Consider the following 22,311-nt stretch of genomic DNA (forward strand, 5'->3'; position numbering starts at 1 on the left):
CTTTAAAGATATGATATGAAAGGAAGGAGAATATACACTTGTATTGCATTTTCATGTAGGTTTTATTTTATTCCAAATATACCTTAACAATCTTCTTGACAATAGTGTTTCGTAAGTCCATAATTTATTTAAGATGTATAATAAAATATCGATATAATACATTTTTCATCGTCACGTTAATGTTTGTCACCATTGATAAAATACAGTATTTCCAGTACAATCTTAAGTAGGGGTTTTCCTTGTAATACAGCATACATCACAAAAAACTAAACAAAATCTTCATGTAACATTTTTTCGAAACCTTACAAACAATTAAAATATGCGCTTATTATGAAACAACTTATGAAAACAAAAGTAAAAAAAAAGTACGGGAGTTTTTAAATTAACAATTTTCTAACAGTTAGGTTGCAATGGATCAATAAAATAGGCTACGAAATCAACAAATTTAAATTCATGTGATTTTTGTTTTTGGGGTTACATGAAAAGTTTGGTGATGCACACCAACAGTGGCAAAGCTGTAGTAAAAGATCTCTTTTAACAGCATGTACAGAGTCATGGATAAGGTGAGCAACAATTTGTGTAAATGAAGCCAATGGTGACAATTTCGAACATCTTTGCACCCAGTTCCGGAGTGAATGATAATTAAAGATTTTGTTATTTATTAAACATTGCATTTGCCATATTGTGGTTGTTTTTGAAATTTAAAAAAAATATCCTATTAAGATGAAGTTATTTTGAAGTCTATATCGTGTTAAAAGGAAAATCCCGACTTAAGATTCATTCTGTATAGAGCTTAAAACTGAAAAGTTTAAGGCATGAAACCAATAAGTTAAGAACAATGCAGTGAATAAATTACTTAAATATACAATGTCATAACATATGAACAAAAAGCACTTATCCTCAACAGTCCTAAAAACTAAATTAAACAGATTCAGAACAGCCATCAAATAATCAAACCATATTAACGTGAAACAATACCTACAGGTACATGTTTGTTTAGGTAACTATGCAGCAATATTTCAAGCATTCTCTTCATCGGGCAATTGCGAATACAAATTCCTATTTGCAATCTGTGCCCGTTTCATAGCAAATAAAAATAAACATCCAATGCTACACACCGAGAAGAACAGTATTCCGGCCAAAGCAAAGAAATCCAGAGAATTATCGAACAAAATCCCAGTATTACACTCTGATTCCCATTTGTCCAAACTAAGCGCGATAGGGCTTAAAACGTGTTGAAAGGACTTAAAATCGCAGTTGGTCTCGCAATTGCCTATTCTAATAGGTCTAGCCTCTGTTGTGTTTTTGTAAAATACGTTTACATACGAAGAGTTCTCGGTAGGTTTATGGAGCTCGAAGATTATAGTAGAAGTGTACGGAGGGCAGTGGTATTCAAATGCACCCATTGAATTAAGCAAATTGGCGATTGTATTGTCGTGAGCTGAGAACATCATGAATTTAGGAGCATAATACTGAGCCCCTTTAGGAGTTTCTGTGCGATTCTTGAAATGCTGGATAAGATTGTGGAAGAAAGGACCAGTTTTTAAACGAGCTAATTCTGGGGTAAAAGTCGAAGTGGCAAAGCTTAAAGCAGCCCACTTTCTCAGTTTATCAGGAAACACCTTCAGAGCCCAATTGGGCAAGGTAAAATTATTCCAAACCTCAATTTGTAAGTCATTATATAGATAATCCAACCGCCTCAAATCATTAATGATCATCCCTGAATAGCTTGTTAAATATGCATACAAATCATGATTTATATGAGATATATTTACAAAATATTCACTTTGAAAAAGCTTGTTGTAAAGCGAGTCATATTTCCTGCAAGGCTTTTTAGCAGCTAGCAAAGCGTCTAGTTTCTCTGGAATGGTATGAATAGGAATAGGTTGCCATGCAAAATCTTGTCTCCAAATATCCGATCCCACGGGAGGGTAAAGACCCGCCAGGTTGGAAGCAGCAGACATGAGGGTGCGGTCTACGTCTGTAGAGTGGACGTAGATGTCTTTTTCTGAGTAGATTTCCGGGAGGAAGTTCCGATATCTCTGGCGGAAGTATTGGCCCAAAGCGTAGTGGCGCTGTTTACCTAGCTGGAGGTTCATATTCTTGTTAAACCATTGAATGTATTGATTAAATTATCTTAAGAGGCTTAAGTAATAAGATTATTTCCAAGTTACAATGAGTCCTAAAACTAGTTATTGTAGGTTTTTGTATTGTGAAAAGATTAAATTGAAAATTTGTTTCCCAGTTAATGCTTATCACTAGGTAATAATGGCTGTAAATATTTGGCCATAATTAAATTTGCATTTGTTGAATAGGCTTATTAGAATATAAGATAAACTAGGACAATAAATCATCTAAAGGATTATTAAACAAATCCTAAAAATAGGTGCTAAGGAAATATACACTTACATTAGTCAACATTCCCCAATCAACTGGCCAATAGGACCGATTTCTGTAGGGATCATTGGGGTATGGATTGATAGGTGTTCTATCCCCGTGTCGAAAAACCTGGAAGAATATGAAACCTCTAAAACATGAGAATTAAAGATTGTCATTCCTTAACAATCAAGAAGAAGAATTTTCTAAGTGATTCGCATATTTTATATACCCCATTTTATACTCTTCAGTTAATTTTCTATTTTATAATCATTTTTCCTAGGTTCTGAAAACAGTTACAGATTCACCACCAAAACATTGACAAACAATTTTCATAAAAGCCCTTAATAAAGGGAAATCACATTTTTAGTTACTTGTAACTGAGAATAGCATACAATTTCACTGCTCCAATAATTCCTAGTTAAGTATGAGATAACATGACTAAACGCAATTAATGGAAAAATAAACAATCAAAATCAAACATAGAGAACATATAAGATGGACTAGTTGCATTGCTAAAAAAATTGTAGGAAAAGTTATAGATTTGTTGTAAAACTACTACTGTAAAGTCACCAGTACCTATGACTATGCACATATTACATATACAGTGTGGAAGTTTTGGATGGAACAGTCCACATAACTAAGATGCCAAACATATGCAGCCAAAATCCTCAGACATGTCAACTTTTATTTTTTCTTGTGATTTTTTTAATGTTAAATTCATGTATACAGGGTAGTACAAAAATCAGGTACGACCACCAAGTTTATTTTTTCAAATGGAAATACCTTTTTTTATTTCATTTTTTAATTCTACCCAAAATTCTAAGTGTGTTTCATGTACCATGTCCTATATTTAAATGTAACAGATCTCGAGAAATTTACAATTGAACATATTAAAAACTAAAACTTTTGATTTCTTTTCAAATTTCTTTGGTCCTTGTCAGGACTAAAGAAAAAAGTTGTACACAAAGATGTCTTTATTGTTTGTTTTGCTCTATCAGCTTTTGTTCTCACTTAATCTCTAAATGAAAAACTTAACAAGAACTTTTAAATTAATACTTTATACTCTAAGGCAAGGCAGAGACCAGAATACATGACTTGTCATGTTAATTGGGTACTGCTTAAAAATGTGATGGAGTTTGTCCCAACAGTGCATGCACTGGCAGAAGAGAAAAACACTCCTACTTTAGAAAGCTACCTTCATCCTAATAGGTGAGGTTTTCTAGAAAATATTTCATGTTCTAAGAAATGATCCACCTTCCAGAATAACCCCACTAATTTTGATAGAACTACACTAGTTTAATAAATACTTACCACTACAACTGCATCCAAATCACTTGAGGCACCATGGGACCCAGTCAAACCCATAAGGGTAAGAAGGGTGGTCAAGGATAAAGAAAAACTAAACATTTCTATTGTTTAAATTTAAGAAATATTATTACGCAGCTAATAGAACGAAGTTGTGTGACAAGTAATGAAGAAATCACAGCCATTAACTAAGAAAATAATGTTACACTAAAACATCTCGAAAGGGTGGATTCTAATGAACATATGGGAGCTGAATGCCTTTAAACTACCCCCTCGCAAACCCTCGAGCACGAAGGTAAAAATAGAAAATATTAAGTGAAACAAATAAAACAAAGCAAAGCAAAAAAGTAAACTTTTAATGACATTAGAAAACGTTATTGACAGCGACAATGACATAAAAATAATTAGTACAGCTGCACCTACATCGAGTTTTCAAGCTAGATGTTGGTGGATTAATTTAATAATAAATTCCACTTAATGTGCCTGTTCGGCTAAAAATTTCAAGGAAACTTGAGTTGACAAACTCAGCTCCTAATTAAAGATTCAGAACTTGAGACGTTATGCAAACTCCACGATTTTATATATGAAATTACGTGATTATATTAATATGGCAATATACAAATTTTAATAGTCATAGAATGAAAAGGCCATTTTATTTAAAATTTCTTTATATATTGTTACTATATTATGTTGATATTGAACCCACTTGATTCGATAATGAATCGATTTGACTCTGATTATCCCTACTCAAATGTCTAACCTAAAAAACTAAAATAGCAATTTTGAGGTTAAGGACAATTCGTTTATTTCCGAGTTCAAAGTTTTTTTAATTCTTAATTAAGGCATTTTAAGTTACACTGATCCTGTCTTTGAACACTATGTTTCTAACTCTTATTAATAAGTCTATCCTGACATTAGCAGTGAAGCCAAATCACATTTTCCAGGCGTTCAAAAACTTCTCGAATAAAACATCCCAATTCCCTCAAAATTTGAAATTAAAACCCAGTGCCAGTCCTTCGTTTTTGTCTAGGTTTGCAACCAGCAGCCCCCATGAAAGTATAACCTCTATACAACTAAAAAAGCGACCTGCACGTAAAAAGAAAGCCATTGAAGATGAAGTTTCTGTTCCTGGAGTATTTAATGTTGTAGCATTTGCCACATCAGAGGAATACGACATTGATTCCCTGATAAGCGGCCTGAAAAAACAGGACTTATACGAACCCCAGTGCATACCGAATGAAAATGATGTTGTCCATGCTGTAGGTTTATGTTATGCAATATTGCATTATCTAAATAGTGTTTTTAGTTGGCTAAATACAGAGTTGGGAAAGAACAAAGAGAAATATTTTTCTTCAGAGATGGGGGTGTAGTTTTGTGGAACATTACTGACTTGGAAAGCAGCAATGTTCTTAGCTTTCTGAGGCAGTACGAGCAGGACAGCTATTCAGAAAAGCTTGTTCAGTCTGAAAGTGAAATTATGAACTATAAGTACCACTCAGATGAGAAGTAGGTAAACTTCAGGGAGTTTTTACAAGCATTTTTATGGCTTTATGTATTAGGAAGGCAAGTTGCCTTGATAAAGATGGCACATTCCTACTTAGTAATGCAGAGAATGAGAACTCAGCATTAGTTAAATACACCTTTTCTAATGTAATGTTTTTATCTGTTAAATTGGGCATATGGGAAGCATCTTTAGAGAAATACATTGACCAGATTGAAGATGTTACTGAGGACTTAAAAAGGTTTTACCTACAATTTATTTTTAGCTGAAAGTCACAAAAAAATTTGTTTAAGGGGCAAGAAAATTAAAATGACCAGGGAACAAGCCCTCCAAAAGCATGGAGAATTATTTGCTTTGAGGCATTATTTAAATTTGAGCTCAGATGTATTAGACACCCCAGATTTTTACTGGGAAAATGAGCAGTTAGAAAGCATATATAACCAAGTATATCAGTACTTTTGCATAAGTAAGAGGTCAAAGGCAAGTACATCAAGCAATGATAATGAAATGCTTAAAGCATGATTTTCAGGTTATGAATGAAAAAATCAATCATTGTGTAGCTCTAATAGGATTACTTTCTCATCACCTGGATGAAAAACACCACACTCGGTTAGAATGGATGATTATTATACTTATTTTAGTGGAAGTAGTGTTTGAAATTATACATTACATAGACAGATATATGCATTAAGGAATAAATTAAATGTTGTGTACAAGTGAGACTATTATGTGAACTCTGTTGGAAAGAAAATTATGGCCTAAAATAATTTAAAGGGAATCAATATTTTAAGCATTTACTTACTTTTAAAATATAACAGCCTTTATTATTGTTAAACTAAAATATAGAAAATTTATAGTAATTTCTTAGCTTTTTTACAATATATACCTACTTAATGACGGGTGAACTAAATGATTCAACTTTAACCTTCAATTATGGATTTCAAGAATGAATCTCCATTTATCAGTTTAGTAGTGGCTATGACAAATTCAACATTTGAGTCTTCTTGCTGAGACAAAAATCTCAAGGCTGAAATCTAAAAACCGAAATTTCAAACTTAATCTGGAAACAGACAGGGTTAATACCTCTGCAAATGTGCATCCACCAATAAAAAACACTAAAACAACCTTTGGAGAATCGAAATTTTGAACTGTGTTTGAATTCATTGAGGGGGACTCATCTAAAGTGGGACCTGAAATTTAATCAGCAATAATTACTATTTAAACGGAATGAGAAATAAATACTATAAACTCACCTGGTAACAAGCCCAGTACGTCGTGTAACTGTTTCCATCCTCCAGTTTTCGTCACTTGTTCCACTAAGCGAATGCTGAGAGGGGCATAAATTGTGTGTACATAACAGATATCAGTAGGGTTAATTTCCGAAACGTCCTCCATAACAAGACGCTGCATCTGAAAGTTTCTTTTCAGCCAAATCCTGCAGCAACAATCACAGAAAATACCTTTCTTAAAACTGTATATTGCCTCGTACTAGACTGCACCTTAAAAAGTCCCACTTTTTCTAATTTTGTTATGGCTAAGAGAGCCTTCAGACCATAAACCTTGAAAGAAAGTTTTATGTGTATCCTTTCTTGGAAAATATATATTTTTACCTGCACTAGTTCCTTTTTGTATCCCTCCAGAACTTTAGGTTTAAGGCCCGAAGAACAAAGGCATTGCAGGCAAATCAGCCTAAGAACCTTGATGAAAGGTTTTCCTAGAGCTATTAGTTCTTCTATGTAATTACTGGGTTTATCCACTTCAAAACAAAATAAAAATTCTTGTTCTGCCTGAAATATTTTTAATATAGCCCGTAATTGGTCAACATAAATTTAATGAGACCTTTAAAATGTCAACAAAGTCGTGTTCATCTGTATGTTCCTTGATACACTCTGCTATAGATGTGTGTAGGGCAATTTGTTTTTTCTTCGCTAAAATTTGCGGTAATCTTTGGACATACAACTTCATTTCTTGCACTGACGTCTTTTCCTGTGTGCTTTCTATTTGAGCCGCTATGTTTTTGGCCTGCTTGGCTAAGTACAGGGAAGCCTTTTAAGGCAAAATTGACATAATTAAAAATACATAATGATGAAATAATTATTACCCCTTTAAAGCTTTTGTCTCTAATATCAGCAAAAATCTTATCTGCTGAGTTTAAAATGACTTGTTTTTTGTCCTCAGATAAAGACTCTGTAGATCTCTCTTCACTACTCAAAAAATTGTCTATGGGAAAGTTTACTGTTGTGTTATTGATTCCAAATATTTCATCAATAAGTCCTTCATAAGTTAACTGGGTTGCTAAAGGAGTTATCAAATCGACTGACCGATCAATTAAAATAATTTGATCAATGCAAGATACTTCATTTCTTGTAGGCTCCTCATTACTGCTGTTTTTCTCCCTTTGGAGCCTTGTCACTAGGTCCCAAACTTGCTTTGCAGTGACCCCTAAAATACCCATTAAATCCGTTTTTGTAAAATATTGCATAAAGTTGGTCAATACCTTTGCCCCAAACCCTTGGAATTTGTCCATATAACTTCTGAAGAAATATTATGGCTTGAGCTGTTTGGTAAATGTAAGTGGGATCATTTTCAATATTAAATTCTCTATAACATTTGTTTAGATTCAACAGTCTTATTAAAGTCAAATTAGTTATAATACCTAAACACTTCTGGTATTTCCATTGAAACCACATCAGAATCAAATGGAAAAAGTTGGCAGTTGAATTCCTCAATGAAAATCATATTCCCAAAAACTCCTTGGTGCTTCAGAGCTTCCTCACATAGCAAACTCTTCTTTGGTACAAAAAATAAGTGATATTGTTTCTTTGAGTTGTGTCTACCTTTAGCATCATCTTTTACATTTTTTGCTAAAAAATCATGGTTGAATTTATGATAAAAAAGTAATTTACATCTTAGTTCTACCTATGTAATCCATTAGGTGTAACTTTGGCCTTGCAATAAATATAATATGATCCACATTAGTTTCTGGAAGAGGTATTGGCCGTAAAGGGTACATCTTCCTTACTGAACGTTCACTTAACCTGATATATTCTGCTATTAAGCCAACGGGACCTTAAATATTGAATAAGAAATATTCTCATCATACCAGCAGCATAACTTATAGTGTACAACTGTAAAATCAAGCTTGAGCCACAATTATACAACTGGCCCTTAATATTCTTAGGCCATGCTTTAACCAAGTGTAGGACACAACTGATCAACCCAAAGTTAAAAATTGTCGTATTTTGTCTGTATAATGTTGATCACTTGACATGTTCAGTTACCTGACTGTTGGTTGATTGTTTTTTAGCTTTTGTTTATGTACTGCTCAATACTGCAATCAGTTCTGATTTACTTATATCCTTACCTGCCAGTGTATTGTCCCATACTATGGCTTTTGTCCCGGGACATTTTTCAAGCAATTCAGCCAAATTACCCCACGCAGCGGTCTGCACCAGGGAAATGTCCACCCGCCCCCCTTGTAAATGGGCAGACATTATTTGTTTTTTCAATTACTAAACAACCGTTAAGGACAGAAAAGTATAAGCAGGAAACGTTTAACTTTTTAACTACTTATAAACATGTTTTATGCAGCGTTTTTAAAAATAATTAATACATAATTATTGATAAAACATTGTTTGCTAATATAAAATCTTTGTTTATATATAATAATTAGTGCTAGTTATCAAAGTCAAAATCAGCTGAGTTGATTGACTCTCGAACTGACCAATCAAGATTAGTGTTTAAAGTTACGTCATGGAGTATGCTAGGAAAGTATGCGCGGAAACGCTGATCAAAACATAATTATAATTAAAATGTGGCAATGATTATTATATTAAACATATACATTTCAGTGCATTGCTTTTTTATATATTTAGGCTTTGTATTACTGCAAAATGAGGTATTTATAATGTGTGTATTTAATTTTATTTTAATTAAATTAAACTAGATAATATTATATTATTTTTTATATATTCAACGGTACAAATATACAAAGAATAAGGATACAAATATATATAAAACTACCATAGAAAACTTCAACAGCACAGATAATACCAATAATTTCACAGGAACTGTAATTGCAGTTCTTCATGTCTATTGATATTCCAGCATTGTACGTTCTTCTTTTGGCGATGACCACTACTTCTAAAGTTAGTATTTGTGCTAGTTAGTATCAAGTATCCAGGGGTGGTTAAAAGTGTTTAAACATTAGTAAAATATTGGTTAGTACAGCGGTTAATAGGAGGTTAACATCAGTTTCGTAAGACAATTAACATGTTGCTGACTTATAAACATTCCTTTAACTTTAGCGGACCCTTATATTTGCGGGACTATATTGTTACTATAATGTATTATAAATACAAAAAAAAACATATCTACGGTATAATTTTACTATAATAGTATAATTATAGCTCGATTATAGTTAATAAATGCGCAGGTACTTTTGCTATGCATTAGTTCTATGAAGTAGATCTATGTTTGCTAACTATGCTTGAGTCATAATGCTTGCAGTGTGAAGTATAGTTAAAGGAAAGATAACAGTAATAACAGTTTATAGGGGTGATATACGTTTAGTAGTGCCGCACTATAACTTAGTTCAGATTACTTTATTTCGTTAAATATCTCGTGATCATATGACGTGTTATATACGATGCGTGTTATTATATGAAATTAGAATTAAAATGTGTATTAATAGGTAAGAAATTGCGGCTCCCCATAAACGTATAAACAACGGTTAATTTGTTAGTTAAGAGTTAGTAACGAAGAAATGAAGGGCGATCGTTAGAAAAAGCTCGAGTAGGCTTTGAAATGCCAGGAGCATGTCTGGGACTTATTCATCTGTCATCTATTATCAACGTCAAAATGGTACATAGTAAATAACTTAATCAGGGCCCTACGTTTATTGTTAAGGTTTTTTTAAACAACCATCTGTTCGTTGCAAGTGTCAATGCGAAAGTATGTACCTCCACTTGCACCCATTAGCTTAACCCCAATGACGCGCAAGTGGAGGGCCGAATGCTCGCAAAACCAGTAATTTGTTGTATTGTATGTAAGTAGGTGTGTTAATAAGAAAGTGTCCTAACATATAAACCAATGAGTTTCAATGTTATAATTGTTAGAATTAGTGTCACAATAAGAGTGGTCACCCTCTACCATATGCGGCCTTCCAGGCCCAACAAATAAGTAAACTGGAAACACAGTTTCCGTCATATCGTGAAGAGGTACAGGCCATAACGCCTGCAGCCCGAGAAAATAAAAAAATCAACATCACAAATTGATCACCATCGGTTCACAATGATCAGCAACAGATCAGCTTCAACTGTAATCGAAACACAAGTACTTCTTCAAACAGGCAGGAATATCAAAGTCCCCAGCTGTGTTCATTAGTTTCGACCCCATTAACTTCCTCAAGTATAACCGGATCTGCTTCTTCAGCGTCAATGGATATTTTGCCAAATTCAGTAGTTTGTCCTTTTGATCCGGGGACACAACTTGATTTCTTCTTATCATGCACGGATCGAAGGCTTCGCAAGTCTCCATTAGAAGGAAGAAGATAGAGTTGTCGGTGACGACGTTGTGAAGACAGTTTAACATGCCTGCTGGGTCTCGAAATTGGGTTTTCATTACCACCTAGAATAGAGAAAGAGATGGTATAGGTAATGTTAGGTGAGATTGGGGTGATGTATAGGCAACCAAAGCTTGAACTGTAGTTTCTCCGATAAAGAATGGTTCAATTTTGTTCGCTTTTTCGTTGCTTGAAAATTTGTTTCATTTCCATTCTAGGGACTGGACTGACAGTGACGAGCACTACTTAGAGCATACAGGGTGTAATTAAAGAATAGCCAATAGACCAAAAGGTTAACCTGTACCCAACCGTTTTGCAAGAAAACGATTGATGGGATCCTAAAGCGCTTCAATTCACTATGAATAAGGTACTAAAGTCGATTCGACGGATTACACTTGTATGGAGCACAAGGTGAATATAGTGAATGCAAACTGTAGAACCAATGAATCGGTCGACTATACAAGTCTGTTTTACAGTAGAGTGGTCAACTTTTTTTTATCGCTTTCAACGATTAACTGATGTCATTTACAAGTCTTGTAGTACTCTTGTCCAACTTACGGGACTTCCAGCGCTCTTATAGGATAGCCCAAGGATGCACTTAGCTGAACGGATTTTTCTTTAAAAATTGAATTCAGCTATACAGGATGTAATGTATCACTATGGAAATATTTCAAGAGGCGATAATACTCTAAAAAATGATTAAAAAATGTGAATAGACCCATGGTTAAAAACGCATCATTTTCAATGGTGGCAAAGAAAAAAACATTTTCAACAGTTTTTATAGTTTTGTTTTCGTTCTCTTTTATTTTTATTTTAGGAAATTTAATTAAATGTTACGAATTGCTTCAGATAGTTAATAACTGAGCCGGATGATTATTTTTTCCTTATTTCTTTTGAATTCTTAATTTGCATCGATAGATACTTTTGCGAATTTTACCAAAAACGTGAAAGATATGAAGATGTTGCAAGAGAGCAAGAAGTTAAAAAATTTAAGAAGCAATTTAAATTTGGTATCAGAATTCATACAAGATGTTCCAAAAAAGATACAAAGCATAAAATAGTACATGACCCAAATAAACATAACATCCTGTGTATGACTAAGGATGATTTTGACATTTTGTTGTAGAGGAGCTTAAAGAAATAGATATGCGAAATTTTAAAAATTAAAATCAAAGCGTACGTGGTAAAAACGCAAAATATTACAAAAAATATTAAACTTTTCCACTCTGTATATCGAAAATGTTGCGTTTTTGACAATGGGCCTATTGGCATTTTTTTATTATTTTGTAGAGTACTATCGCCTTCCGAAATATTTTCATGATGATATGTTAGACCCTGTAGATCCTGAGTAGTGGTCACTCAAAATCGCCATTTATTAGGTGTATACCTATGACTCCGGGTTTTTTTACGCATTTTCAACTGTTTGAAACTGTATAAATTTATTACCAATGTTTATTAAAAATAATTTCCATCGTTAATGACAACATTTTCCCAGAGATTAGGCAGTTTATGGATTCCATCGTAAAAAAAATTCGTCAGTTTTGAAGCGATCCATTCATCAAGCCATTCTTGGACTTCTTGGCGATTCTGGAAGCGTTGCTCTGGCAAACCGTGAGCCATTGAACGGAAAAGGTGATAATCCGACGGGGCGATATCTGGCGAGTATGGCGGGTGCGGTAAGACTTCCCATTTGAAATCCTTCAAGGTGTTCTTGACTGGTTGAGCGACATGAGGCCTTGCGTTGTCATAAAGCAGTATGACTTTGTCGTGTCGATCCGCCCATTCTGGCCTCTTTACTGCGAGTTGATTACGCAACTGCACTAGTTGTTGGACGTAACGATTGGCAGTGACTGTTTCGCCAGGTTGGAGAAGCTCGTCATAGAGTACGCTGCGCTGGTCCCACCAAATGCAGAGCAATACATTCTTCCCGTGGATATTTGGCTTTGCGGTTGAAGTTGTTGGCTCACCCGGGCTTACCCATGATTTTTTCCTCTTTGGATTGTCGAAGTAAAGCCATTTTTCATCTCCGGTCACGATACGATGTAGAAAAGACTTTCTTTGAAAACGTTCAAGCAAGATCTCACACGTCGTTTTTCGTTGCTCTTTGTTCCTTTCCGTCAATTCATAAGGCATCCATTTTCCTTCCTTCTGAATTTTTCCCATAGCGTGAAGACGAACCGAAAGCGTTTTCTGCGTGACGTTAAGGGAAAATGCGAGCTGTTCTTGCGTTTGCGCGGCGTCTTCGTCCAACAAAGCCTGCAGTTCTTCGTCTTCAAATTTTTTCGATGGCTTACCATGCTCCTTGTCGTTGAGGTCGAAATCACCTGATTTCAAGCGCTGAAACCATTGTTGGCAAGTTCTTATAGACGCAGCACCATTGCCATAAGCCTCAACGAACATTTGGTGAGCGGCAGTGGCGTTTTTCTTAAGATGGAAAAGGAAGAGCAAAGCTTCCCGCAAATGATGTTTATTCGGCACAAAATTGGACATATTTAAACCTTAATTGAAAAGTTTTAAAAGGTCATATAGCAATTATCATATATAAATAGAAAGCTGGTAATACGGAGCAAAAAATGAAATAAAATTCCTTAAATAAAAAAATATTTTTTCAAAGAAAATAGAACTAGAAATAAAAATGCGGAGTCATAGGTATACACCTAATAACTATCGAAGAATGATAGTCAAGCCTCGAAATGATGAATAAAATCGGATCAGTTCTTTCTAATCTAAACGAAGTTGATATCCCGCCCTGCCAGCCAATTTTATCTCGAAATTAAAAACTCCTGCCCTCAATCGCTCTGAAGATTCCATTGATTTTGGCAGAAAAACACAATAATAGGAAACTTACCCTTGATCCGTATCTGATCAACATGTTGATAACAGCCAAATTGGGACACTCATTGCTGGCAACGTACTCAACGAGAACGGGCCTTAATTGGGAGCTGCGGTCAAATTCGTCGGTGAACACCTTTAAATTTGGGTCTGCGCCAGCCTTCAACAGCATCTAAAACAATAATTTGCGTATTACCGAGGAACTCTCATTACGTTAATAACAGACCTTCATGATATCATATCGGTTTGAAATTCCTTCTGCGCAAGCCACATGCAGAGGCGATCCAATGATTGGCGAACTGCAGTTAACATTTGCTCCTGAAAGCCCGTATAAATTAATGGAAAAGTGAATTAAGGGTTAGCGGGGGATTTACCAGATTTTATAAGCAATTCCACGATTTTTGGATCGCCCTTCAAAATGGCCAAGTCCAGGGGGCTCGGTTTTCCCAGGTCGAAGTCTTCGTCATAATTGAGCTTAGCTCCCTGCTTGATTACTAAGTGTATGATGTCGATGTTACCGGATAAAACTGCGTAGTGAAGAACCTAAAAATCAAATAAAACGTAACAATCCTGTATGTTTTTAAATAGAACAGAACCGTACAGTCCTGTAGTCGTGTCTCTGGTCGGCGATGGCATTCACATCAGCCCCATGCTTCAGAAGAAGCAGCACTGCTTCCATATTCTGAAAGTATCTGCGTGTATCTCTTCAGTTGATTCCAATCTATATATAACTTACGTTAGCTTGCCTAACAGCCTTCATCAGCGGAGTCAATCCTGACCTATCCCTGCTATCAGGGTTTGCCCCGAATGTGAGGAGAAGTTCCAAAAAGTCCAAGTCGCTGACCAAGTTGATTTCAGCCCCGAAGAAGTAGCGCTTGTTGGGGTCAGCTCCGTGTTCTAAATTTACACATAGTCACCTTTCAAGCCTTGCAAGTGCTTAGGGACTTACCTAGTAAAAGCCTAGCTATTTCCTTATGCTTATTCCTAATGGCCAGTCTTAAAGGTTCATCACAGTGCGTTGTCTTAGGAAACTCTTCTCTCGTTTCAGGACGATAGTCCACTTTAGCTCCGGATTTCAGCAGAAGGCGAACAAATTCAGTGTACCCGTGCTCAGCGCTGAGGTGCAGGGGGCTGTAGCCGCATTCATCAGTAGCGTTAACATCACTGCCTCTGGTCAATAGCAGCTGAGCCGCTTCGTAGTACTTTTGCCATATGGCATAGTGCAGCGGCATTAGCCCTTGGGTAACTGGCTCATTCACCTAGATCAACACTGCGTTAAAACCCTATATGTGTTAAGGCAAGTGGCTGACTTGCCTTTGCACCACACGCTAGAAGAATCCTTATTTCATCTAGAGGCACCATGCGGATAATCGAGTCTGCCAGTTCCCTCTGTAGCGGGTTTCTAATGCACTCAGTAGGCATTTTCTAGAAAAGGACGATTAGCAGAAAATGAATTGATATTTACGTTTGAAAACTGGAGGCAGAATGAAAAATTAGGGCCCTGACCTTGCCGATGAATCCTAAAATTAGATTAGATTTCCAGAAGGCTGGCTGCTGAAACAGGCACAGCTGATGGTAATGTTTGCCAACAAATAGTTAATATCCGAAAATATCTCGGGTTTTCGAGATTGAGGAAATGGTTTTGGTGGTTGAAGTTCAGAAGCGGTTAAGACTTTTCCCGTTTTCAAAATATCAACTTTGTCTAGTCTAAGCACTCGAGGGAACTAGGTGTAAGTGCAATATATAACAAAAATCATTTCCGGGTCAAAGCTCTGTAATTTCACAATGCTGGTCCAAAAACAAAGACAAGTAACTCGGTAATTGACCCACCTTTTAAATCATAAATTGAGTATTTTTATATGTCTGCTAAATGCAACGAAACATAATTATTGGGTTTGATGCTAATTAGTCTTGAGTTAATGAGTTGTTTGACCGGTAATTATTAACTAAACAGAAATGGTATATCAAGTGTCCTTTGTGTTGTAGAGTCTCTTTGATAATTCCTAATAATTAAAATGCTCGCTTGAAGGGACAATAAAGAATTCTACTCAGTAATATTTAAAAATACACACTTGCAATTATATGAGTAGGCGGTAGTTCAACTACTCGTTACTCCTACAATCAGGGCTCCTATTCCTACCCACTTTACTATTACACATCAACGATTTTAAATTTAATTTCGGAATTCATTTATCAAAGTTGGCTGCTGATAAATTAAAATTAATATTAAAGATATTTTAATAGGAACCCACTCAACTCACTTGGAGAAAAAAAGCTAAACTAATTAAAATAAAATAAAAAATTTAATTGAGTCGTTTTTGATTACACTTTTGCAATGATTTAGTTGTATAAAAATTAGAAACCTTAGATTAACGTAAAATTAACGTTATTTTATCGTTATTATTTTAAATGTTTCTTATTTGTATTTTAGCCAGACCTTTTTGCAGTGTTGAAATTAAAACATCACATTCGCATTACTTTCTTTTATCAAACATTGCAACTTTATATCATTTGTCACTCATTTTGAATCAGGTCCTTCTTCGATTCTTCACCTACTTTGGCGCTCTGTTTCGGAGCATCGGCATTTGGCATCGAAACATCTTTGTTAGTCGAAATTTGATTAAATAACCTTATGGTTACATAATCCATTAAAACAGGAGTTCCCAGATAATAATTCCGGTGGGAATGTACGCCCCTGCCCATGTCTGCCTCGGGTTGGGTGTCTAGCATCAGTTGAATAAGCTGCGCGTCTGATTGCTTTGCAATAATATTTTCATTTTGGGGATTTATTAGATATTACAGCAGTGGATTTTCTGAAATTTGCTTATTTATTTTAGTTTGTTAAGTTAATGCGTTTTAATTTTGTGTTTATTTGATTTGGTTAAGCCTTTATTAAATTTAAGTTAATAGATGTAACAAAACGATGAGTAAAATAGTACCATAAGGAATACGAATATTTGAGCATTTACCATGCGTTTCAGACATTGGCCATATTACGTTCCACGCGGATTCTGACCATGTCAATAAAACGTTATCAAAAGTAACGTTTTAAACATAACATTAATTAGCGTTTATTTGATGTTGTAAAAATGTTATATTATACCTACATGCTTAGAAATGAGTTTAATAAACAACGTTACACTGCTACGGTAAAGACCTTTCTGTATCCAGCGACAAAAAAAATATTTGCTTTCATTGAAGAACGTGCTTGCTTCACGAGACATTTACACTTCAACTAGGCGGATAAAGGCAAAGAATTTAATATAAGTACTTACAGCAACTTTAAACAAATAGAAGTAATAAGTGAAGGAAACCATTGTTAAGTTTTGATGATACCAACTGCAGTTGACGATTGATGATAAACATAGACGAAAACAAGGCTTTAGTCCTTAAAGTCATCAGAAAAAGTTCAAAAGCCGACTCTGATGTCACTGAATAACATATCTGACCCACATACAAACGACCTTTGTGTTTTTCAGCTCGATTTGTTCAATTTGCAAATCTGAGCCAATCAACAAGTGATATTTGGCGAAGCTTCCCATCTGTGCGGGCGGTTTAATACATAAAAACACATATAAACATGCATATGTGTCCATGTTGATCTAATTTATTGAAACATAAGGGACATAACAGTTAGTGCTGTAATAAAATAACTGAAGAGTTTAGCTTTAAATCCTATGCTATAAGTATTTTCAAGTTAAAATTAGTACCTCAGTTCTTGTGAATGTTCTACTATGGCTAAATCTACTTGGGACCATTTCACCCAAACGCACAATGCTACGCATACTTTGATTACATGGTTGGGAATGCACAACTTCCCCTAATACCTCAATTTTATATATAGGAATACGGAATATGTAGTTTTTGTGCCCTTAAGTTATGACCAACTTTAATTTTCTTATAAAATTTTCAAATTATACACGTATCACCTCCATTCTCTGAAGACTAGTTGCAACGACGTTATTGATGCACTTGGTGGCACCACGGCAGTTTCTTCTAATTAATTTTTGTGCCATTTTGCATATTTTCTCCTTAGTCTCCTTAAGTTAGTTCAAGTTAGTGATTATTAAAAAATATCAGAAGCGTCAGTCGATCAGATGTTTGGTGGTACGCTTTACTTTACGGTCCATCCTACTGCGAAGTTTTTTCCGTCTCTAGTAAGTACCTTTCACACCTCGAATTCGAACGGTGCCTGCATGGTTTTTCCACTGTGTTTTATTATTTCTCGGAGTGTTCTTGATGAGTAACTTATAATGGTAACAATGCCGTCTCATAGATCGAAGAGCCTTAGCAGATACTGCAAATGACAGTTGAAACGTCGGCTTTTTCTTGGAAGAAAGAAGGTTTTCATTGTACTATATCCGCTAATTTATGCAGTGTACAGTATTAGCGTCCTCTAGATCTATTCTATGTGTATGGTCGAAATATCATCTCACATATAAAATAGATGTGTAATTTGTTCAACAATGTCTACTTTTATGTCAAGAATGTTGTAAAGAAATTGTTAAAAAATGCCAATAGAAGTACAAAAGGTTGGACTTTTTTAAATGAGATGTGTTATTGTCCTACATTTGCTAAAAGTGCATAATTATATGTTTAGGCATGCTAGTAAAGGCCTATTCTATATGATGACAATACTATTACACGTATAGACTAGCTATACATTCTATTAACAGTGTGTCCATCTTAATGTCTTGAATATCGAAATTTCGTGAGTTGTGCCTCGTTTCTTGATGTCGCTAGCATGACGTATATTTTTAATTATTTGCCCCATTGTGCATGTCCGTTAGGTTTACTATTGTAAACGTTAGTTAGCCTGGCACAGCTTGATTATAGCTCTGTTAAAGCGTAACTCCTCAGCATCGATAAAGACTACGAGTGGAAAGCGAAATTTCGGCTTATCTTTGACGATAATATAAGGTGTTTCATGGTCCTACATCCACTAATTCCGTCACATATAGTATCCAAAGGAGACTAAATACTACCACCAATGTGAGCGCCTCGCTTCTATATACATCCATATGAGATTGAACGTGAGCGTGAACGTTCTTTGATATAAAACCGACTTCGTACTCTATGCGGCATGCAACTCATGCCGTTTGCCACTGCAATTATTGTTTCACTGTAGCTTGCGAAACTGTAATTGTTAATATGATCTATCTTTAACCACCCTCTCTAGAGTATTAATACACTAAATCCTTTCGTTAAAGGCCAAGATTTGAATCGATTCTTATTACTCAATAAAAGAAAAAGCTACCAAGAAGCTTAGAAACTTACCGCATAATCGTTCAAATAGCAAAGAAGACACATCTTTCACCTCAATAACCGCACATCAATATTCACAACTATCACAAAAGAATCCCTAAATTGGTTTATCACAGAAATATCACAGCTGATGCGAAGAATCATCTCATCAAGACTTTCCTTGATAGAATCAGTTGGTTTTCACTTACAAATGCATCTTCTTTCTGCGTTTTCTAATATAGCAATATTTACGAAAAGGTGGTGTTGTTCGCAAATATATGGATGATAAATGCGATGCAGAAGTAAAAATAACTTTGGCATAGGTAGATTCACGTGCAAAACCTTTTGTTCTTAAACATTTAAAACAATATTTGTCCCTTGTTTATTGTGCATAGTTTTGCTGCATTTCATTGACCCACACGCGGAGTTTGATCGGAGATTGATATTAACAATAAATAGTTGATGTACCCGAACGCAGCTTATAAAGATTCATTCATGGCCATGGTTTCCTAAGTGAATGAAGTGGTGCACCAATAGAGTCAAAGGACTTTAAGACAATAATTATTAGGACCTTTGTTGTTATCGGACAAAAGAACTCCTCCCACACAACTCTCATAATGCGACATACCTTCAGTTGGGGCTTTAGCCTCTCTGGGTCACTGCACTCGGAGAAACCTTATTTTCCTAAATAAAGGAGATTTTTTTCTTTACTCAACTCGATTTAAAACAACGCAATATTCGTGGATGAACTAAAATCCGATGCGGAATCCAGTCTGGCACGGTCCGATATGCCTTCTACGTCAAACTACGTCCGAACATTACAAAGTTTCTATTTATATACGAGATTTTTCGATGCGAGAGTACCAATTTTCGTTCACTTTGTGCTTTTCGTTAGACTTTCTGAAATAACAACTTTTTGGGGAAGGAAGTTGGCCATCAGCCTTTGTGGGGAGTTCTTGGAAAGCTGCGGTGGCCTATTATTGGAACTAAAATGAGTATAATGAGCAGCAGAGCAACTCATTGCTGTGGATATCAACAATTTCAAAAGAGCTTTATTGGTAGGATGGAGATCAATCAAAATAGCCAATTTTGGTTTATTAAAATTAGAAGATTTTGGCAAATTTGGAACCGCGTCTCTAATACCTGAGGCGCCTTTACAGATCAAGTGAGCTAGCACAAGTGTTAACGATTGCATTGAAGTACCGCCTTTGGTAGATTCTGAGCGTAATATTTTCAAAAATTGTAAAATATCTAAAAATAGCGTTTTCAGCATAGTGTAAAACTGCATATAAATTTCGCTTAATTTTACCGAAAAATATGCGAATTTTCATAAGATATCACAATAGGTGTGCGTTGTATATCAGCAGGTACATCCATTATCCTGAAATCTGGCTCATTTCCAAGTACGAAATTTCCTTTCTTTCAGACTGCTTGAGTGTCGAGTGCATGGCCTGGACCTCAACGAAATTCATATAGGCACACACGTAAAACGCCAAAAAACATATCAGACAATTAGATTCTATCTTTGGATTTGGTGCTTAAAAGTAAACTCTTAAAAACATCAACTACTTAGTTCTTCTATAAGGTAATCAGGTGTCTTAAATTTGTTTAGACAACTCTACTTCAATCAATTTATTATTAATAAAACTGCATTAGCCGGATATGCTGCGCAAAAAATCTACACGGTCAGACTTCTATAAACAAAACAAACCTGTTATTTATAGCGCAAAATGTGAAGGAACGACCTAAAAATATACAGAAATAAAATGTTGGATATGGATTATGAGGGCTATTTAGACTTCCATAAATTTTCTACATGAGTGGCTGATGGTGTTTAGCGCGTGTTTGGATAAGTGGCAATATAAATATTGCTTCTAAACACCCGCAAAGTGAAAGTATACTTTTCCTTTGAAATTTCTAGTTTATTTGAAGATCAAAAAAATCTACTGAGTATTAATTGCTGCAGATGTATGAAATTTGCAAAAAAAACTTAAAATTAACTTTCTTTTTAATTTGGTCGATTCTATCCTTTCGGGATTCTAATAAGTCTAAACTCTGGAGATAGACATTAAGTGAACCAAAGATGAACTAGAAATGTGCTCCAATCGTTCTAAAAAAAGTGGAAAAATAATTCCTTTTTTTTTTAATATTGAATTTTCATAAGACTACTAGGGAATAAAATGAGGCTTGCGGTCGACCCGGCGTCTCAAGAGCAAGTGCATTCCTTCTTTAAAAAAAAAACCTTTTCCACCCAAAACTTCAAAGTTGCCCGACAACGTCTGTTTTCTGTCTCCCTAACAGTTTACAAATTTAACAATTGTCCGGAAAGGTTTTCTCTTGTCGAAAATCAAACTCACACACGTCTTGCTTAACAACTTTATTCTGTCCTCTTCCGGAGTCGAATATATCCCACCATATTAAAATGCATCAGGGTCACCCCCGAGTGCATCTGTTTATTTTTAAGAGAATTAACATACCATTCCACATTCTTCCCACGCTCGCAACCCTCATTTATTCTCTTTACACTTATGTTAGAACGAACTGATAGGTAAATGGTTTTCTGCATTTTATGTTTCAGCCAAGATGACAAATAGATTCTATCTTTTACGACAAATGATTTATTCTAATTTAATACCGGGGTGGGTCAATTTCAAAACAATAAGGAAATAATAAGGAATATATACACTTAATTAATTATAAAAATTAGTTATAACAGAATCTAAAAAATTAAGGTGTCGCCCCAGCTCATAAATTAGATAAGTTCGACATGCCTACCATTAATAGCTATGCAAAACAGAACACTATCATTAATATCTAATCCTAAGAACAAGGGGTCCTTGTTCTTGTTAGCGGGTATGGTGTCGAAATATGAAGGAAACGCTCACGTACATACATATAGTACCGAGTGATTTTCCGAATACAATTTAATTATTAATTTTTGGTGATCACTTGATAATTCGCAACTTTTTGAAGACATAAAATTATTTCACTAGTAACAACAAAAAATTAAATTAGAACGGACAATATTTACCTAAGAATCACACGGAAAATATAATAGAAACAATTTCTTGCTAGTATTTTTAAATCGTACGGAGATTTTATTGTGATAAAATTAATTTCTTTGAATTTTATGTTTTTTGATAAGTACGATTAAAAATAAAAATACTAAGTAATACATTTATCGTATATTTTAAACAGTGTCGATTCACTTATTCCACAGAAATGAATAAAAATATTCTTTATTTTTTTGCAATTTTAAAGTTAACGTTTGAACGTTAAAAGGTCGTACGGTGGCTTTCTTTGTACCACGGTAAGTTCTATTACTGAATGGAACAATAGAAATTTTCCATGAATTATTATTTTTTTTTACGTGTGGCGTCATCTGGGAACTTGGGTGATAAGCACTTGCAGATGTCTTCTTGTGTTAATTTTCAGCACATCGAGCATGACAATAATGACATTTTACAGTAATCGGACTGCAAGAGTT

At 35.0% G+C, this 22,311-nt stretch overlaps 4 protein-coding genes across 6 annotated transcripts; 1 reads left to right on the top strand and 3 right to left on the bottom strand.

The window, feature by feature from the left end:
• Positions 1-44: 44 nt before the first annotated feature.
• On the bottom strand, positions 45-4,013 carry LOC136412559 (prostatic acid phosphatase-like). 2 transcript variants are annotated; one of them, XM_066395645.1, is made up of 3 exons: positions 3,691-4,013; positions 2,410-2,508; positions 45-2,087 (listed from the first exon to the last, which is right to left on the bottom strand). In XM_066395645.1, the coding sequence occupies exons 1-3, from the start codon at positions 3,784-3,786 to the stop codon at positions 1,020-1,022; spliced, it is 1,263 nt and encodes a 420-aa protein (XP_066251742.1). In that variant the 5' UTR covers positions 3,787-4,013; the 3' UTR covers positions 45-1,019. The 2 variants fall into 2 exon arrangements, with proteins under 2 accessions (XP_066251742.1, XP_066251741.1); XM_066395644.1 differs by having other exon boundaries at positions 45-2,083; positions 2,406-2,508; positions 3,691-4,012.
• A 485-nt stretch (positions 4,014-4,498) lies between these two features.
• LOC136412371 (required for meiotic nuclear division protein 1 homolog) lies at positions 4,499-6,045 on the top strand. The gene is made up of 5 exons (XM_066395429.1): positions 4,499-4,943; positions 4,991-5,190; positions 5,244-5,426; positions 5,479-5,665; positions 5,715-6,045. Exons 1-5 carry the CDS (start codon positions 4,563-4,565, stop codon positions 5,874-5,876), a joined length of 1,113 nt encoding a protein of 370 aa, XP_066251526.1. The 5' UTR covers positions 4,499-4,562; the 3' UTR covers positions 5,877-6,045.
• A 37-nt stretch (positions 6,046-6,082) lies between these two features.
• Positions 6,083-8,774, bottom strand: car (vacuolar protein sorting-associated protein 33A). Its single transcript, XM_066395428.1, has 11 exons — positions 8,550-8,774; positions 8,105-8,254; positions 7,842-8,049; positions 7,683-7,786; positions 7,287-7,627; positions 7,025-7,231; positions 6,796-6,972; positions 6,646-6,744; positions 6,439-6,595; positions 6,269-6,375; positions 6,083-6,219 (listed from the first exon to the last, which is right to left on the bottom strand). Exons 1-11 carry the CDS (start codon positions 8,677-8,679, stop codon positions 6,106-6,108), a joined length of 1,794 nt encoding a protein of 597 aa, XP_066251525.1. The 5' UTR covers positions 8,680-8,774; the 3' UTR covers positions 6,083-6,105.
• A 1,488-nt stretch (positions 8,775-10,262) lies between these two features.
• On the bottom strand, positions 10,263-19,695 carry LOC136412734 (ankyrin repeat and protein kinase domain-containing protein 1-like). Of its 2 annotated transcripts, none has more exons than XM_066395904.1 (9): positions 19,453-19,695; positions 14,895-15,005; positions 14,530-14,839; positions 14,317-14,477; positions 14,182-14,262; positions 13,955-14,123; positions 13,807-13,898; positions 13,597-13,752; positions 10,263-10,813 (listed from the first exon to the last, which is right to left on the bottom strand). In XM_066395904.1, the coding sequence occupies exons 2-9, from the start codon at positions 15,000-15,002 to the stop codon at positions 10,499-10,501; spliced, it is 1,392 nt and encodes a 463-aa protein (XP_066252001.1). In that variant the 5' UTR covers positions 15,003-15,005; positions 19,453-19,695; the 3' UTR covers positions 10,263-10,498. The 2 variants fall into 2 exon arrangements, with proteins under 2 accessions (XP_066252001.1, XP_066252000.1); XM_066395903.1 differs by lacking the exon at positions 19,453-19,695 and adding an exon at positions 18,858-19,038.
• Positions 19,696-22,311: the final 2,616 nt, after the last annotated feature.

Source organism: Euwallacea similis, chromosome 12, assembly GCF_039881205.1.
Source record: "Euwallacea similis isolate ESF13 chromosome 12, ESF131.1, whole genome shotgun sequence".
Lineage (NCBI taxonomy): Eukaryota > Metazoa > Arthropoda > Insecta > Coleoptera > Curculionidae > Euwallacea > Euwallacea similis.

Excerpts from the sequence above, each read along its gene's own strand:
- car (XM_066395428.1), bottom strand. The coding sequence starts at position 8,679 with ATGTCTGCCCATTTACAAGGGGGGCGGGTGGACATTTCCCTGGTGCAG. Across the intron at positions 7,232-7,286 it reads GAGACAAAAGCTTTAAAGGG|GCTTCCCTGTACTTAGCCAA; the intron begins GTAATAATTATT and ends TTGCCTTAAAAG. Across the intron at positions 6,745-6,795 it reads ACAAAAAGGAACTAGTGCAG|GTTTATGGTCTGAAGGCTCT; the intron begins GTAAAAATATAT and ends CTTTCTTTCAAG.
- LOC136412734 (XM_066395903.1), bottom strand. The coding sequence starts at position 18,890 with ATGTGTCTTCTTTGCTATTTGAACGATTATGCG. Across the intron at positions 14,478-14,529 it reads AATAGCTAGGCTTTTACTAG|AACACGGAGCTGACCCCAAC; the intron begins GTAAGTCCCTAA and ends GTGTAAATTTAG. Across the intron at positions 10,814-13,596 it reads TGATCAGATACGGATCAAGG|GTGGTAATGAAAACCCAATT; the intron begins GTAAGTTTCCTA and ends TCTCTATTCTAG.
- LOC136412371 (XM_066395429.1), top strand. The coding sequence starts at position 4,563 with ATGTTTCTAACTCTTATTAATAAGTCTATCCTGACATTAGCAGTGAAG. Across the intron at positions 4,944-4,990 it reads AAAATGATGTTGTCCATGCT|TTGGCTAAATACAGAGTTGG; the intron begins GTAGGTTTATGT and ends TAGTGTTTTTAG. Across the intron at positions 5,666-5,714 it reads GCATAAGTAAGAGGTCAAAG|GTTATGAATGAAAAAATCAA; the intron begins GCAAGTACATCA and ends CATGATTTTCAG.
- LOC136412559 (XM_066395645.1), bottom strand. The coding sequence starts at position 3,786 with ATGTTTAGTTTTTCTTTATCCTTGACCACCCTTCTTACCCTTATGGGT. Across the intron at positions 2,509-3,690 it reads ATTTGGATGCAGTTGTAGTG|GTTTTTCGACACGGGGATAG; the intron begins GTAAGTATTTAT and ends ATATTCTTCCAG. Across the intron at positions 2,088-2,409 it reads ATTGGGGAATGTTGACTAAT|CTAGGTAAACAGCGCCACTA; the intron begins GTAAGTGTATAT and ends ATGAACCTCCAG.